Below are 15,945 nucleotides of genomic sequence, written 5' to 3'. Positions count from 1 at the left end.
CAACATACATTTTTAAAAAATCTGACTCGAAAATACTTCGAGCTAATTCTGGAGTTTGCTTTTATCTGTTGAAATCTTTAAAAACAAATGTTATAAATGAGGGGGAGAGAATCTTGTTAAAGAGTATTTTTTAAAAATATATATTTATATATATATATATATATATATGCTTTCGTAGATTTTCACGGGTACAGGAATGCAGGTTTTGGTGTCCTCGGGTGTCTTCCCGTGTAAAAGTTGGGGTGTCTAGGCGACGTTTCGACGAGGTCTCACTCGTCATCTTCAGGCTGGTGCTTTCGGCTTCTTGTTACTGGAACAGTAGAAAGAAGAAAAGGCACACTAGCCTGGGAACTTCCTCTCTGCCCAGAACATTGGAGGCTAGACACCACACCCCCTCTACAGTATTTATAGGAACTCAAACATTGAGATCCCGCTCTGTTCCAGTAACAAGAAGCCGAAAGCACCAGCCTGAAGATGACGAGTGAGACCTCGTCGAAACGTCGCCTAGACACCCCAACTTTTACACGGGAAGACACCCGAGGACACCAAAACCTGCATATATATATATATATATATATATATATATAATTTATACATATATATATATAATATTATTTATTTATATATATATATATATAATTTATACATATGATATTATATATATATATGTATAAATTATATTTCCCAGGGCAGAGCTTTTCTAATTTGAGGCAGAAAAACAGCTCGCAACTGCAGCCCGCAACCCTCACCAGCCTACGCGTTTCTACTGGCGCAGCCGCGCGTCAATCAGAGCGCCGTGCCCGCCCCACTTTGCGGCGTTGAGGACGGAGCGAAAGATGAAAACAAGGCCAGAGCTCCACCCACAGGTCCGTAGAAAGAAGGCGGAAACAAAAGAGGAGGAGGAGGAAATGTGCGATGACGAAAGGACGACGCCGCTCAGCTGGGAGCAAGCCGGCCAATCGGGAAGCGCCGCGGAGAATTTTGAACGAAGTCGTCGCCTGAAAGACACAGACACAAAAAAACCCCCACCACCACCAACGGCTTTTTGGTTCGTCGCGCGCACTCGGTCGCGCAGTTGAAGGCAGCTGAGGGAAAAAGAACGAGGGACGAGCGCGCGCCTCTCAGACGCAGGTTCGGCGGTACTTCTCTGTCCGTAATGGCGGCGGGTGGGTGCGAGGGAGCCCGGCTGAAGGGCTCCGTTTGCGGTTCTCCGTTTGGCGCCGGGAGGGGGTAGGAAGAGGGAGATGAAGGATGGAAGCAGAGGGAAAATGGAGGCTCCCGCCATATACCTTACAAAGCGGAGCCCGAAACTGGAGAGGCCGTTTCTGCGCACGGCGGCTGGCCTCTCGGGCTCTGACTGCTAAGAAACTGAAGGGGTCGGATCCGCGCTTAGTCGTGCTCTTGGAGCACACTTGTTTGAAAGGAGCGGCCGCCTAAAAGTGGCCCGGTTTGGGTGCGACCCAGACGGCCCAGCACTCGTCAGATAGGAAAATTGTGAAGTCAGAAGGGATCCTGAGGATCATCTAGTCCAACCCGCCCCCTGCGCACTGAAATCAAATCAGGCCACGCCTAATAATAATACTGTAGTAATAAAATATTTATACCCCACCCATCTAGCTGGGTTTCCCCTGCCACTCTGGGGAACATTAAAGGGTCCAGGGGGTGCGGCGCTCATCCTGCTTTATTGGCCGAGGGAGCCGGTGCACAGCTTCTGGGTCATGTGGCCAGCATGACTAAGCCGCTTCTGGCGAACCAGAGCAGCGCACGGAAATGGCGTTTACCTTCCCGCCGGAGCGGTACCTATTTATCTATTTGCACTTTTTGGCGTGATTATGAACTGCTAGGTTGGCAGGAGCTGGGACCGAGCAATGGGAGCTCACCCCGTCGCGGGGATTTGAACCACCAATCTTCTGATCGGCAAGCCCTAGGCTCTGTGGTTTAACCCACAACGCCACTGGGGAACATTAAAAAGTGATAAAACATAAAGCATTAAAAATTTCTCTAAACAGGGTTGTCTGCAGATGTCTTCTAAAAGTCAGATAGTTGTTTATTTTCTTGACATCTGATGGGAGGGTGTTCCACAGGGCAGGCGCCACTACCAAAAAGGCCCTTAGCCTGTTTCCCTGTAACCTTACTTCTCGCAGGGAGGGAACAGCCGGAAGGCCCTCAGAGCTGGACCTTTGTGTCCGGGCTGAATGATGGGGGTGGAGACGCTCCTTCAGGTATACTGGACCGAGGCAGTTTAGGGCTTTAAAGGTCAGCACCAACACTTTGAATTGTGCTCGGAAACATACTGGGAGCCAGTGTAGGGCTTTCAAGACCGGTGTAATGTGGTCTCGGCGGCCGCTCCCAGTCACCAGTCTTGCTGCCACATTCTAGATTAGTTGTAGTTTCCAGGTCACCTTCAAAGGTAGCCCCATGTAGAGCGCATTGCAGTAGTCCAAGCAGGAGATAACCAGAGCATGCACTACTCTGGCAAGACAGTCTGCAGGCAGCTAGGGTCTCAGCCTGCATACCAGATGGTGCTGGTAGACAGCTGCCCTGGACACAGAATTGACCTGCGCCTCCGTGGACAGCTGTGAGTCCAAAACGACTCCCAGGCTGCAGACCAGGGAGTCCCCCACACAAAGGTTCCAGGTTCAATCCATGGAATTGGGTTTGATACTTGGGGGTGGTTTTTTGGAGGAAGGGTATCTGAAGACAGGAGTTTGGAAAGAGTCTGCAGTGAATATAGACTCCAGAAGCTCAATTCAGGGTAGGATGATGATAATAATAATAATAATATTATAATAATTTATCATTTATACCCCCACCCATGTGGCTGGGTTTCCCCAGCCACTCTGGGAGACTCCCAACAGAATACAGTGGTGCCCCGCAAGATGGAAAACCCGCTAGACGAAAGGGTTTTCCGTTTTGGAGGCGCTTCGCAAAACGAATTTCTTTATGGGCTTGCTTCACAAGACGAAAATGTCTTGCGAGTTCCTGCGGGTTTTTTCCCCCTTTTCCTAAGCCGCTTAACAGCTGATCGCTAAAAGCCGCTAAACCGCTAATAGCGCTAATCCACTAAGCTGTCAATGGGCTTGCTTCGCAAGACGAAAAAACCGCTATACAAAGAGCCTCACGGAACGGATTAATTTCGTCTTGCGATGCACCACTGTATTAAAAACAATAAAACATCATACATTAAAAACTTCCCTAAACAGGCTGCCTACAGATGTCTTCTAAAAGTCAAAAAGTTGTTGGTTTTAGTAAGTCAGATAGTTGTTTAGTTTATTAATAACAAGAGCAGCAATTGTTCTCTGTAGGTTTTTCTTTAGACACCCCTTGTTTGTAAAAACAAAAGGCAAAAACATCTTAAGTGGTTAGGGTCCAATATCTCTTTTTCTTTGCTTTTTTTTAAAGCAGTGTATATATACAGTGGTACCTCGGGTTAAGTACATAATTTGTTCCGGAGGTCCATACTTAACCTGAAACTGTTCTTAACCTGAAGCACCACTTTAGCTAATGGGGCCTCCTGCTGCTGCCGCGCCACAGGCGCACGATTTCTCTTCTCATCCTGAAGCAAAGTTCTTAACCTGAAGCACTATTTCTGGGTTAGCGGAGTCTGTAACCTGAAGCGTATGTAACCCGAGGTACCACTGTATATGGGAACAACGTTGCCCTACTGTATACGGAAGGGGATGAGGGTGGGGGGCGGTTAATAAGAAATCTAATTAAGAAATCTATTTTAAAATGGGTATTATTCCTAGGTGGTTTTGACCGTCTTGTTTTAACAAGCTGTAGTTCGCAGTCTTTAAGACTACTGGTTCAAATTAAATAAGTACATTCTTTCAAATTTATTATTTAAAATAATAGGTTTGCTCCAGTAAATCTTTACGTACTGTTGAAGAATAGGCCAAACATTACCTTTTCGGTACAATTTTATGATAAAAACAGATAGCTGATAGGTTTTTTGGGGTGGGGTGGGGGTATTAATATAAGATGGGTCAAAGAGTTCATTTTTGTAAATTGGTAAGAAAGCCTTTTAAATAAATATTTGTTAAACTGTAATCATTTGTTTTTGTATTTTTTTAAGGTGGAAAATGACTAGGGAAAGGTGCTTGAAAAAGTCATTTAAGGACAGTCTGGAAGATATCAAAGAACGAATGAAAGAAAGGCGAAATAAAAAATGGGCACAGTTGGGCAAAACCAAACAAGTCTTATCTGTCAACAGTAAAATTACAAGTAAGTATTTTTTAATACAGTATTTTATTCAAGTTTCCCTAGAAATAGAAATTTTAGGAATTATTTCCATTTTTTCCAGACAACTCATCTACACTGATGAAAAGCTTTCAAACAAACAATCGAGCATTAGCTCTGGCTTTGGAAGAGGAGAAGTGCAAAGTGAGGGAAGCACAAGATACAATCCTGTATTTAAAGAGAGAATATCAGAGTCTGAAATTTCAGATGTTTGCCTTGCATAGAAAGCTGGCATTACAACAAGGAAAAGAGCATTCTGAGGTATTTTATCTTAATACATGTTGTACATATATAATGCCCAATTAAAATACAGGCGGCAATTGTTTTAGGAGTGTCCATTTGACATATAATTGCCAGCGCATGGGTCCTTTTGGACCCAAAAGAGAGTAGGATGGGGTGCGCTTATATGTGCTCCACCAACGCACGCAGGGCCCAGGAACAGAACATTTATTTATCACTTCAGACCAGAACCAGAAGGAGTTTTGAAGTTGCAAGAAGAATAAAACGCAATCTGTAAATAAATCCCTTAAAACGTTACAAACAATACTAAAAATGTTTATCCAAAGAATTACCTAAAAGCACAAAATATCCACTTCAGCTGAAAACACAAATGACTACAAAAAGAAACCATATAAAGCCAGATCATTAGGGCTGCCCCAATGCCTAGAAAAAGAAATGGTATTTATTTTTCTGTTGCCAAAAAGATGACAAATGTTAGTGGCAGACAAGGTTGCAGGTGTAGAGCTTTTCATAATTGGGGACTCACAGAAAAGGCTTGTTCTCTTGTTGTCACCCCACTGACATACTTTGCATGGGGCACACAGATGAAGACCTCAGATGTCTTATTTCAAGGTTTGGGTTGGTTCATATGGGGAAGGGTAGGCCTTGAGAATGTAACCTGTGGTAGCAGATAACTTGTATAATAAACAAGAAATAGGAACCACTATTTCCTGTTCATTTTATTTCTAAACAAGCTTACTGTTGTATTGTAACTACATCAGTTAACTCTTTTTGTTTCTGTTAGACTAGATTAATGGCGTTGAAGGAGATTATTTCTAAAGTTGTTCAAGACCTACTCAATGCAACAAGTCTTCTTGGTTCAGCAAAAGATCAATATAGCACAGCTCTTGTAAGTCTTTTTCCCATCCTTATATTTGTATGTTACTTTCTGACTTTAGACTGTTATCAGTTCTGCATCCATTAAGATAATTGCTTAAATATTTTGCTGTTACTGTCCAATAGTAACAGTAATCTTTTCTATTACTGTCCAGTAGTCTGCCTCATAAGCTACAGCTGGGAGCCACGTTTTCAGACATCTCACTTTTATTATGTGCTTCATGTATGGTCCATACAGCATAATGGTTTTCAGCATAATATCTTGAACTTTTACAGAACCAGACTCTCAGTGCCTCAAGTGCTGAGGAGTGTGATTCTAGCAATGTAAGAAGCCAAGATTCCTTGTAAGTATACTTAATATATTTCAATTTTTCTGCCTGTTTTCCCCCTTCAAAACAAAATTAAGAAACTTGCATCAATAAAATATATTTTAGATTGTGTTTTATACACGCAGGTGCACACATACACAGACACTATGATAATTGAAAATGGTTTCTGTTAATTTATCACTTCCCCCTCACCCTCCAAAAAATGTTGCTGTGGAATAGAAAAAAATGGTTTTCTCATGTTGACTGGTGGTTCTTGAATTTCAAGAGCTCTTCTCTAAAAAGCCTATATATTTGATTATGAAAACTATTCCATGAATATATGTACTAAAATTTATAGTCCATGTTATTAGAGCACTGAGTCAAAATTATGTGATGAGGACAATCCAAAAGTGGAAAATTCAGGGTGTGAGAGAAGAGCTTAGATGCCTTTTGTCTCTCAATTATGAAATAAAATGATTAGAATTGAGAAAATTACCAAATGACCAGTTAACAATGCCAAGCTCAAAAATGTTTGCATAGATCTGAAATTATGATTCAGCATATTCTGCAACCATATTTTCTCCATAAGTACCAGTAATCATCAGGGTTGGCCTGTGGGCTGGAGTTTTGATTGAATGTGGGCCAATGAGTCAGGACCAAAGAGCAATCTGGCAAACCAGGAAGCAAAACCCAAGAGACAAGATCAAAGAGCAGGACCAGAAATACAAGACTCACTCTTAATGAAGCACCACTGAGACAGGAAGCCCTTGTACATCCCTTCCTGTCTAGGAGAAAGCAATGGTTAGCCTGCATGAGTGAAGCGAAATCTTGTTCCATGTTTCCCCAGAGACTGTGGAGTTATGAAGATCACAACAGGAGGCATATTTTAGCAGTTTCTGACAGTGTTATTTCTTTAGAACAACTGTACTTTACCACCAAGTACAGCACTTTTGAACAGGAATGTTTCTTAGAAAACGTTTTTTAATGCAGTTTTTAATTAAAACATTTTTTCTCTGTCCAAAACCAATTTGAAGTTGAGAAAACTGCCAAGTAGTTTTGTATTTCATTCTCAAGCGCATATTCCTGGAATATACCTTTGCTTACAAGAGTGAAGGTTCTCATTCAGTTTTAATTTAGGAAGCCCTTAATTTTTCTTGTGGAGTGTGTGTACCAAAACTGCTGTATGAGAATCTGCTCTTAAAATAATTAAGTGAATTTCACCTCTCCCCCCCCCCCCCCTTAGGGCACATCTAAGGCATATCCTTTCTGTAGATGCAAGCAAGCAAGATAAAACATCTAGAACAGAATTAAAGGATAATACACATACAAATTATTCAGATGTAGCTGATACTCAGCAAGATGTTATGACTGAAGATGTTTTTTCAACATCAAAGACGGATACAGGTAGGTAATCCCGCATTTAAGATTCTAAACATGGGTCAAAGGCTTTACTATTAAAGAGCATTGGCTGGGTTCTAAAGAACCGCTGCTGATTCTGCATACCTTATATTCTGTTTTTTAAACCACATGCTTTTTTCGAAGCTGAGTGGATTTTAAAAGCAGATTACAGTATTACTTGGAGGTTTGCTTATTGCAGTGGAAGCGAGGAGTATATCTTTCCTGTCTTAGGAACACCTAAAGTAGCTGTTTGGATTCTGGTCACAGGTAGCAGCATAACATCAAAGAAGTTTCATAATCTTGTGCAAAACTATTTCCTTGCTATGTGCCATAACTGCACTTTTTATGAAAGGTGTCCCTCTGCTGACAGAAGGCTCATTAATTTAGAAAAGCCTCCTGTCAGTGGAACAGGGATTGAGGCAATCTTCAGTGAGGCAGCCCCTCAGCCCAAGCTCTGATGAGTCCCCCTGCCTCCAGAGCAGGTGGCAGTGGAGTTGGGGATTCTTGGGAAGATTCATTTACAATTGCCTTAATCTCTGTTCTGCTGACAGAAGGCTGTATTTGGATTAAAGGTTTGACAGAGGGATATCAACTGGTTTGCAACCATAATGCATTTTTAATTAAACATTTTAAGTCAAATTTGCTGCCTTTAATACTCAGATAGTGGGACATAAATGTACATATAGATTTGGCATAATCATTTGGCATAATCAACCGATTCTCACAGGACTAAGTTCTGCAGTTCTCTTTCCCACTCTGCACAGCTTTGGCAAAGTACTTGTACTGAGGTGAAAATGACCTGATACAATTGCCTTTGCTTGTGGAAACAGCAAGTTCACAGATTTCTGTTGTAATTCTCTATGTACAGGCATTATTGGTAAACGATGTCTACTTCTGCTGCATCAGTATTGTAATTAATAATAATAATGATTTTATTATTATAACTGTTTGTTATAACTTTTCAGTCTGATGGACCAATCTGCCAAACCCTACTAAACCATATTTAGCATCTAATTTTTTTCTGTGCTATTCTAGTAACTACTTAAAGCTTTAATGTATGTATTTTTAAGCTTCCCTGCAGAATTGACACATTATTTTAAATTACCAGGTTGGCAAAGTAGTTCCCACTGTCATATGGAGAATGAGAACAGAAATGAAGAGAACATGCAATTTGAAAGTAGCTTACTAAAAAATGTATCTATCCGTCGTCACTACTCCAGGATCAAAACTCAGAATCCATTTGATGTATCTGATGGTAGCAGTCCGGAAGTACTTGAACAAATAACAGAATGTTGCCAACAAGATGAACCTGGCCCTGAGTCAGGCTTGGTGAAAAATAATGAACAATATGAAGAAACTTACGTTTCTCAAGAGAAACATAAGATAAACACAGACAAAACTTTGGAACAGCCTAATATGTTACCTGAATCAAATACCCCAACAGCAGCCCCCAAACAAACTGATTTTAAAATTGTTGGAGGTTCTCAAACACACAAAGAGAGAGACCAGAAAAGAAAATTGGAAACAAAAACTAGATCCAGGACAAGGTCCAGAAAAGAGAGAAGCCATAATAGGAAGTGCTGTTCCAAAGAAAAAACAGATAGATCAACCTGTTCCAATGATGCTTATGATTTTGTTTTTGAGGAGTGTGTCCATATCACACCTTTCCGACAAAACAAAGTTGAAGAAAATAACATCCAAGAAAAAAATAATGGAGAAGAAACAGAAACTTCTTGTAACGAATCATTTGCTTCAGAAGAGGACTCTGATGATAGTCAGTATGTGCCTTGCATGAAAAAATCCAGGAAAAGCTTAGAATGCACAACTGATGGCAGCCCAAGACACACAAGGCAACAATCAAAGAACGCTGTGAATGAACTGCATGGCAGTAGACCTGAGGGGGAAAACAGGAATACTAAAAAATCTGATAATTCTGCAGATAAGGAAAATGTTGAAAGTAAGTTATAATTTTGTTTTGAAAAAATCTGTATGTGAATAAGCATAGAGATACCGATAGCTAACTGAAAAGTTTGGAAATCTAAATTTGATCAAACACAATAGGATTTCTCTTTCTTTGACTGCAAAAAGGATAAATCTAATTTGCTCAAGTGGAATTCCTTTGCAGAAATGGAATGCCACAACCGATATTTCCTGTAGTTTTTTCTCCACTTTAGAATTGCCAGGAAGAGGGCTAACTAGACCAGCGGTTTTCAACCTTCTTGAGTCCACAGTTCCCTTCACCAACCACATTCTTTCTGTGGCTCCGCTGTAGAAGCCACTTACACTGGGATTGTTACAGGATGCACATAAGTGGGGATTTTCTCATTCTGCCCCCAGCCCTGTTTGGCACGATTTTTGGTGCGCATGTAAGTGGGAGCGCATGTGCCAACTGGAACCCAAGCAATGCCACTGCTTTGCAGGGCTGAGCTGACGTACCCCACCTGGCAACCCGTGTCTGCCTTCCCTGAAATTAGCATGCACATAATGGGGGGTGGGACAGAGAGGACAATACCAGATTAAGATCAGAAGCAGAAATATCTTGTCGTCATGGGGAAGGAAACCGAGAAACACAGCACAGGACACACATTCAGACATGCTCCTTTCCTGCAACATTCTCCCTGTCCCCATAAAGCTGGGTGACTGTTAAGGGGGGGGGGTTGCCCGGGGGGGGAGAGGTAGAGAAGAAGAGGGAGGAGGGATGTTGGAGGTAGAAGGAGTGAGAAACAAAAAACACTCCTCATTTTTAGGGTTATTTTTAAATCCTTCCTCATAGAACACACATCCAGGCACACACATCATCAAGCTACTTTGCTATTTTCTTGCATTTCTCATGCCCTCTGTGTAAAACTATGGAACTGTTAGTTACTGAAGCTGGGGAGGATTTTTGTTGGGGGAGATTCTAAGAAGATAAGCAGTCATGCAAAAGTGTCTTCACTTTATTTGCCACTTTTATTTCGGGAAGATAATGAGCTGCAAGTTAAATCTGCCGGCTCCCCTAAACATTCCCCAGAAAGAAAGACATAATGCAGGAAGATACAGGCTGCAAGTTAATGAAAGAATGGCCCCCAGGGCTCCCCTAAATGTTCCTCAAGTCCATGGTTCCATAGCACACTGGCGGAAAACCAATGAACTAGACACAAACATGCTCATGTTCTTACATTTTGTCTCCCAGCGAAGAGCACTCACCCTCTGGAGCTTCCCAGAGGGAGAAAGAATAGCCATACTCCTTTTCTTGATTGATTTGCACATCATAAGCTATGAAAAAATGACTAAAAGAAAACACATAATTTGCACACATTTTAGTCTTATAACCTGTAAAAGGTGGGAAAGCAGCATGTGGGCCAGATCCTCAATTCCCCCACCTCCCACAGGCAAACTTTGGAAGTTCAAAGGATTTCCTGGTAACCACCAATCACCCTTTGAACTCCCATTTGCAGGCATGGTTTGAAATCGATTGTTGTCTTCCAACAAGAGCCAAGTCTGGTTTTATCATGAATATTGGTTGTTGTCATCTTAAAAATCGAATAAACTTAACATTCTGCAGAATTAATATACAGAGCTTTACCAATATTAAGGTGTTGTTTGGAGCCACAGGAAGAGGGTTTGTTTAAAGCTTATTCATTGCTGACGTTACCATTTAAACATTTTTCTCCCAGCAGATAAACCATCTAGGGCTCTTGAAAAATGTCATCCCTGTTTCAGTGATATTACCAATTTCGAATCAACTTCTATCCAAACTAGAGTTTCTCACCCACCGATGAGTACTGGAATAAAAGGTACTCCTCGAAAGAAACGTAGATGCACTGATCGCGTGAGCTATAAGGAACCAAGTCTCAGCAGGTCAGTATATTTGTTTCTAAATGGATATGCACCAGTTTATTTCAAAAAATTATTGTATAATTTAGTTTTTAGAAATTTGTTGTATTAGTTTAGAATTAAATTTTGAATATAAAATCCAACCTTGTTTATGAATCTGACTTGCTTATGAATTTAGTTATGAGGCAAAGTAAGAATTACATGAATGCTTTCAAAACTAATGTACTATTTTGCTTTGATAGGAAGCTCAGAAGAGGAGACCCTTTTACAGATAACATCTTTCTGGATTCTCCAATTTTTAAGCAGAAAAAGAGCCGCATGTGTAATTCTCTTAAAAAGAAATCACTGCCCAGATCTAATGAGGTATTTGAATGCGTTGGTTGATTTTAATAACATTTTTAGGGAACAAACCCTTTAACTTGACAATTTAAGTAGTTGTATTGATATAAAGGTAAAGTGTATTTGCTGAAATATCAGTACTGGAAAATCTTAACTATGTTTGTACATAAAACAGCTTTTAGATTTTAGCACACCCTGGCCCAACACAACGCATATACAGTTGAAATTTATGTAATATATGAACAACTAGATTTTATATTAAAACTTGTAAACATCAAATTTGTTGATGTATTTAGAGTTTTTTTTTCTAGTTTCTTGTTACACAGGAAATGGGAATTTCTTTTTGCTTGAAATGTAGATTAATGTAATTCTACTTTTATAGCAAATCTTCAGATTACAGATTTAACTGTTGAAAGTCTTTGTAGTGTTTTCTAAATGATCATATTGAAATAAAATGTGTCAATGTTTTTGAAAAAGATAGCTATTTTAGTTTGCTATCTCAGTAGTGCTATTGTTCCAGCATCCATTCTGTTGTGTTTGTTCCGATGTTTCACTTTAACTGCATAAGGATAGTAGCACAGCTATCTTAAAAAGATTCCAAGGTGCATTCTTACGCAGTTACTTGGAAGTAAACCCTACTGAACACAATGATTCTGAGTAAACATGAATAAGCTTACCCTCTGGCAATCCTCAATCTACGAGTAGGTTCCAAGGGGTGAATTGGAATGCTCAATTTATAAGCCAACTTTTTTGTGAACTTCATGTCTACACACATGAAGTACTGAACATGTAATGAAGATAGTTTCTTTTGGTAATAGTTGCACTCTTTTCAATTCAGATCTATTCTTGGGGGTGGGGGGGACCCTCAATGGGTCCACAGGAAAACGGATTAACTACATGGAATAGCATAGTGTTTGGTTCTTACCATCTGAAAGTGATGGTACAATTGTCAGAAAGTCTATTCACACAAATTAAATATTTCAGGGGGTTTTTATATGCAAAGTACGAAATAGCACACAAGATTAATTTTATACATATAATTTAAAACCATTTTATACCAGAACAATAAATAATTTTACAAATGTAGAATTTCACTTAAAGCATTTTTAAAACACATCGTACTATATAGCTTTATTGCACAATATCTATGAAAATAATCTTTAAATTAGAAACCAAATGTTCTCAATATAGAAGAGACTCTAATTTCAAGACAATAAGAATCTTTGAAAATAACACTTTCACAGGATATCAAGCTTAAGAGGTGATTTTGTTGGCCCAGTTTACAAAATAATTGAAAATTACTACTTAAATACTCGTAACACACAGCTGCATCATTGTACCTTAAATACAAAGCCAAATAAATTGATTTTTATATAAAGCACTAAGGCATTTATATGTTACCATTTTGACTTAATTTTGTACCATTACCTAGCAAGGGTAATCTAATCTTAGAATAAACACTACCATAGCCATTTTGAAAATAAATTTCTCTTGTAATTCTGTTTGGCAATTTTTTTACATTAGTTTTGCTAGTGAAATATTTCAGCGCATATAAAAACAATGAAACTAGCTCTTGAATGCCTTTGTATAAATTAGGAGAAAGAAATAAAATGAATACATTTACTTTCTTGGGTGTTGCAGAATTGCTGCCTGCTCACATTCAAACAACTGAATGGCAAGTGAATATTTCCTTCCCTCACCTACATGAATGAAGGTGTAACTCCAATATTTAATGTAACGAGTAGCTAAAATACAGAAGTAATGAACAATAATGTTCTAGTAATACTTCGCTTGAAAATCAGTTTAATGTAACCAAAATAATCCCTATAAAAACTGGGAGAGGTGGATGTGCTCAAAACTACTTTTATGGGGAAGTTCATGAAACCTTTTGACAGTATCAACAGTACTGATCTAGAAAGTGTTGAACACAAGAATTAAATAATTTGTGGTAGCAGCTAGAGAGCAGACATTCCCATTGGGTAAGGATAGTAAAGGAATATCATATGGGCTAGTCAAATGCACATGTAAATCTCCATGTGCTTTGGTTTCATATGTATGTCAGTCACATCTGGTCAGTGGCGGAGCTTCATGCTCTGGCACCGGGGGGCAGGGTGTGCTGTGGGCAGGGCGCAGGCGGGGGGAGGCAGCCACGGTGGCACCCCACTGGGATTGCACCGCCGGGGGCAGTGCGCTTCCTCCGCCAGTGCATCTGGTGACATCTAGTGTTAGCCTATGTGTGTGAAAATCAAGACTATTTATTTTCACCCAAGTACTGCAGGACCAAGTGTGACTTTAAGGGAAGAATGGCTTTTCAGGGATAAAGGTATGTAAAAACCTATGCAGACAAAGCATTTGCTGGATTAGGGCATAAAGGTAGAAATGGTTATCGTTTATCTGAATTAAGCGTTTGCTGGCACTACAAAAGTTTTAAAAAGTGGTTTGTGACTACCAGAGTTTTTTTTGGAAATGTGACCTAACACAGCCAAAGTCAGATTATGCTACATATTTAGATTTTCTTTGCAAACTCTAATATTAAAGAATCAAATTCACAGAGGAAGTTTGAACCTACTGGGTTTTTTGTATCTTAGAGGATTTCTCTTTCTTTCATAGCACCTTCTTAGTTGAGTGTTTCATTAAAATATATATAAAACTCATTTCCCCCTTCATTAGCATCTTTTGTAAAAAATAAAAAGCTATTTTACAATTTGATACTGCATTACATTAAGCTTAAACATTCACTGCTTGGAAAAATTTCCCTTTTCAAATCCCCAAACAGTTTGTGCAATACTTCTAATAAAAATGTATTATTATTGAATACACTGCAAAAGGGCATGCAAGTGTACATTTAAAAACTTTAATAAAATAAACTCTTCTATATTACATGTTTTAAAAGTGCTAGTAAATAAAATGTTTTTTTAAAACACACATTTCAATTCTATTCAAAGATCAACTGCATATTCTGCTCTTAAATTAGGCATCTTGATTGCATGAGAGAAGGACTGATTACTTGTCAATTAACCCAGCTTCTTTAATTTTTGTGTAGAAGAATTTCTCCAATATATTGGCACACTTGTAGTATTCACTTTCAGGAGGGTTGTACTCTCTGCAGTTGGTAAAGACTCGCTGCAGATCTGCCATGAATAACTTCTTAGACACGTAGTACCTGTTCTTCAGTCGCTCACTCATCGTTTTCAGATCTGTATAAAAACAGAAGAATCAGGTCTTGTTCCTACAATATTTGTATATCCTAGGCTTGAATTTTTTTACTATTGTCATCCTCCCCACCCTCTGCTTCTTTGGTGAAAAGGTCCTGTTTCAAAAGTGCCCTTACAGACCTTTTAATTTCTATTTTAAAATGTACATGCTGAAAATAGGCTGGTGGTGAGAGCTCTTTCCCCCATTTTTATTTTATTTAAACCTTGGTCCATGGTGATAACCAGACTACAGTTGGAATCATTCCAGCAAATATGAATTATGGGAACTGTGTTCCCCACACAGTGGCCAGAGTTGTGATATGACTGCCGCTAGAGACTACAGTTTGAAAAGTATATTAAAAACAGAAAAAGTATATAAAAACAGAAAAATCAGGTCTTGTTCCTACAATATTTGTATATCCTAGGCTTGAATTTTTTTTACTATTGTCATCCTCCCCACCCTCTCCTTCTTTGGTGAAAAGGTCCTGTTTCAAAAGTGCCCTTACAGACCTTTTAATTTCTATTTTAAAATGTTATTGTAAGCTATGCATAAAACTGTGATGGCCTGGGAATCTGATTCAGAGGCTGAACCGGAGGAATCCCAGCCTGCACAGGAGTCCCCGCCTCCAGGGCCGGCTGAGCCAGGGCAGGGCCTTGAACCTGAAGGGCCCTCACCTGTGCCGGATCCTCAGGAGCAGACACCAGATGAATCCACTCTGGCTCCGGGGGTGATTGAGGACCCATTGCCTGCAGGTGCTCCTCTCCCAGCCCTGTCAGGGGAAGGTGAGGTTGCCTCTGGGTCCAGTAATCCTCCAGCCTCTCCAGAGCTGCAGAGGATCAGGGCAGAGAGGCGGAGGGAACTAAGTTCTATCAGGAGGAGTGCTCGCCTCCAGGCAAGGAGTGGCGAGTGACCTGTGGGCCGGGACCACCTATGCCTCAGAGGAAATAAAGGCCAGTCAGCCCAGTCCCAGGTTGCGGGAGCAACATCGCTGGAAACCTGTTCCTGCCAGCACCCTGACCCGCTCTTCTGGAGTTCCTGACCACGCCCGGCTCCTTGCCTTGGACCCCGCTTCGCCCTTGACAGAGAGCCTCCAGACCCTCGACCCAGGACCGGACTCAGACCACACCGCACGGTAACCCCCCGGGACCAGCACAAAAACACTTTTCTACTATCCAAAGTTCTGTTACTACACGTAATTTCCACTTACACAGAAGGACTAGGGTAGTTTTTATCTTAAGGGAAAGGTTTGATTCCTGGTATCTCCAGGTAGGGGTGGGAATATCCCTGTCTAAAATCCTGGAGTGCCACTGCCAGTCAGTTAAGATAATACTGAACTAGAGGTACAAATGTCCTGACTCAATATATGGCAGCTTCCTTTTCCTGTTTCCTTTTGTACTATAAATGCAAGAACTGCTGCACTGTTGCAGTGCACTGCAGGAAACTACAGGTGTTTGTGCAAGATTTCATGGAGCAGTATAAATAAGTTTCCCCCCTCTTTTACTCTTGGTTTCTGGGAGCAAAGCCTATATACTCA

General features: G+C 40.3%; 2 protein-coding genes across 7 annotated transcripts in view; one reads left to right on the top strand and one right to left on the bottom strand.

Moving 5' to 3' along the window:
* The first annotated feature begins 992 nt into the window (after window positions 1-992).
* SGO1 (shugoshin 1) lies at window positions 993-11,692 on the top strand. 4 transcript variants are annotated; one of them, XM_083705833.1, is made up of 9 exons: window positions 993-1,131; window positions 4,076-4,224; window positions 4,304-4,500; window positions 5,264-5,368; window positions 5,632-5,699; window positions 6,907-7,067; window positions 8,170-9,018; window positions 10,721-10,901; window positions 11,120-11,692. In XM_083705833.1, exons 2-9 carry the CDS (start codon window positions 4,083-4,085, stop codon window positions 11,259-11,261), a joined length of 1,845 nt encoding a protein of 614 aa, XP_083561959.1. In that variant the 5' UTR covers window positions 993-1,131; window positions 4,076-4,082; the 3' UTR covers window positions 11,262-11,692. The 4 variants fall into 4 exon arrangements, with proteins under 4 accessions (XP_083561959.1, XP_083561957.1, XP_083561960.1 ...); XM_083705831.1 differs by having other exon boundaries at window positions 10,718-10,901; XM_083705834.1 differs by having other exon boundaries at window positions 1,130-1,166.
* Window positions 11,693-12,190: 498 nt separating this feature from the next.
* KAT2B (lysine acetyltransferase 2B) overlaps window positions 12,191-15,945 on the bottom strand; it is a 43,675-nt gene continuing 39,920 nt past the window's right edge. For all 3 annotated transcript variants that reach the window (XM_083705649.1, XM_083705651.1, XM_083705650.1), the window contains exon 18: window positions 12,191-14,413. In XM_083705649.1, coding sequence (XP_083561775.1) covers window positions 14,220-14,413 — 194 coding nt within the window. In that variant the 3' untranslated portion in view covers window positions 12,191-14,219. The remainder of the gene's footprint in view (window positions 14,414-15,945) is intronic.

This window comes from Podarcis gaigeae, assembly GCF_964106915.1.
Source record: "Podarcis gaigeae genome assembly, chromosome: 12".
Taxonomy (NCBI): domain Eukaryota; kingdom Metazoa; phylum Chordata; class Lepidosauria; order Squamata; family Lacertidae; genus Podarcis; species Podarcis gaigeae.
This window is presented reverse-complemented; position numbering and strand designations above follow the sequence as displayed.

Bases quoted from the DNA above. Each gene is read 5' to 3' on its own strand.
- SGO1 (XM_083705831.1), top strand. From the start codon at position 4,083: ATGACTAGGGAAAGGTGCTTGAAAAAGTCATTTAAGGACAGTCTGGAA. The intron at 5,369-5,631 runs GTAAGTCTTTTT...GAACTTTTACAG, and splicing joins ATCAATATAGCACAGCTCTT to AACCAGACTCTCAGTGCCTC. The intron at 10,902-11,119 runs GTCAGTATATTT...TTGCTTTGATAG, and splicing joins AAGGAACCAAGTCTCAGCAG to GAAGCTCAGAAGAGGAGACC.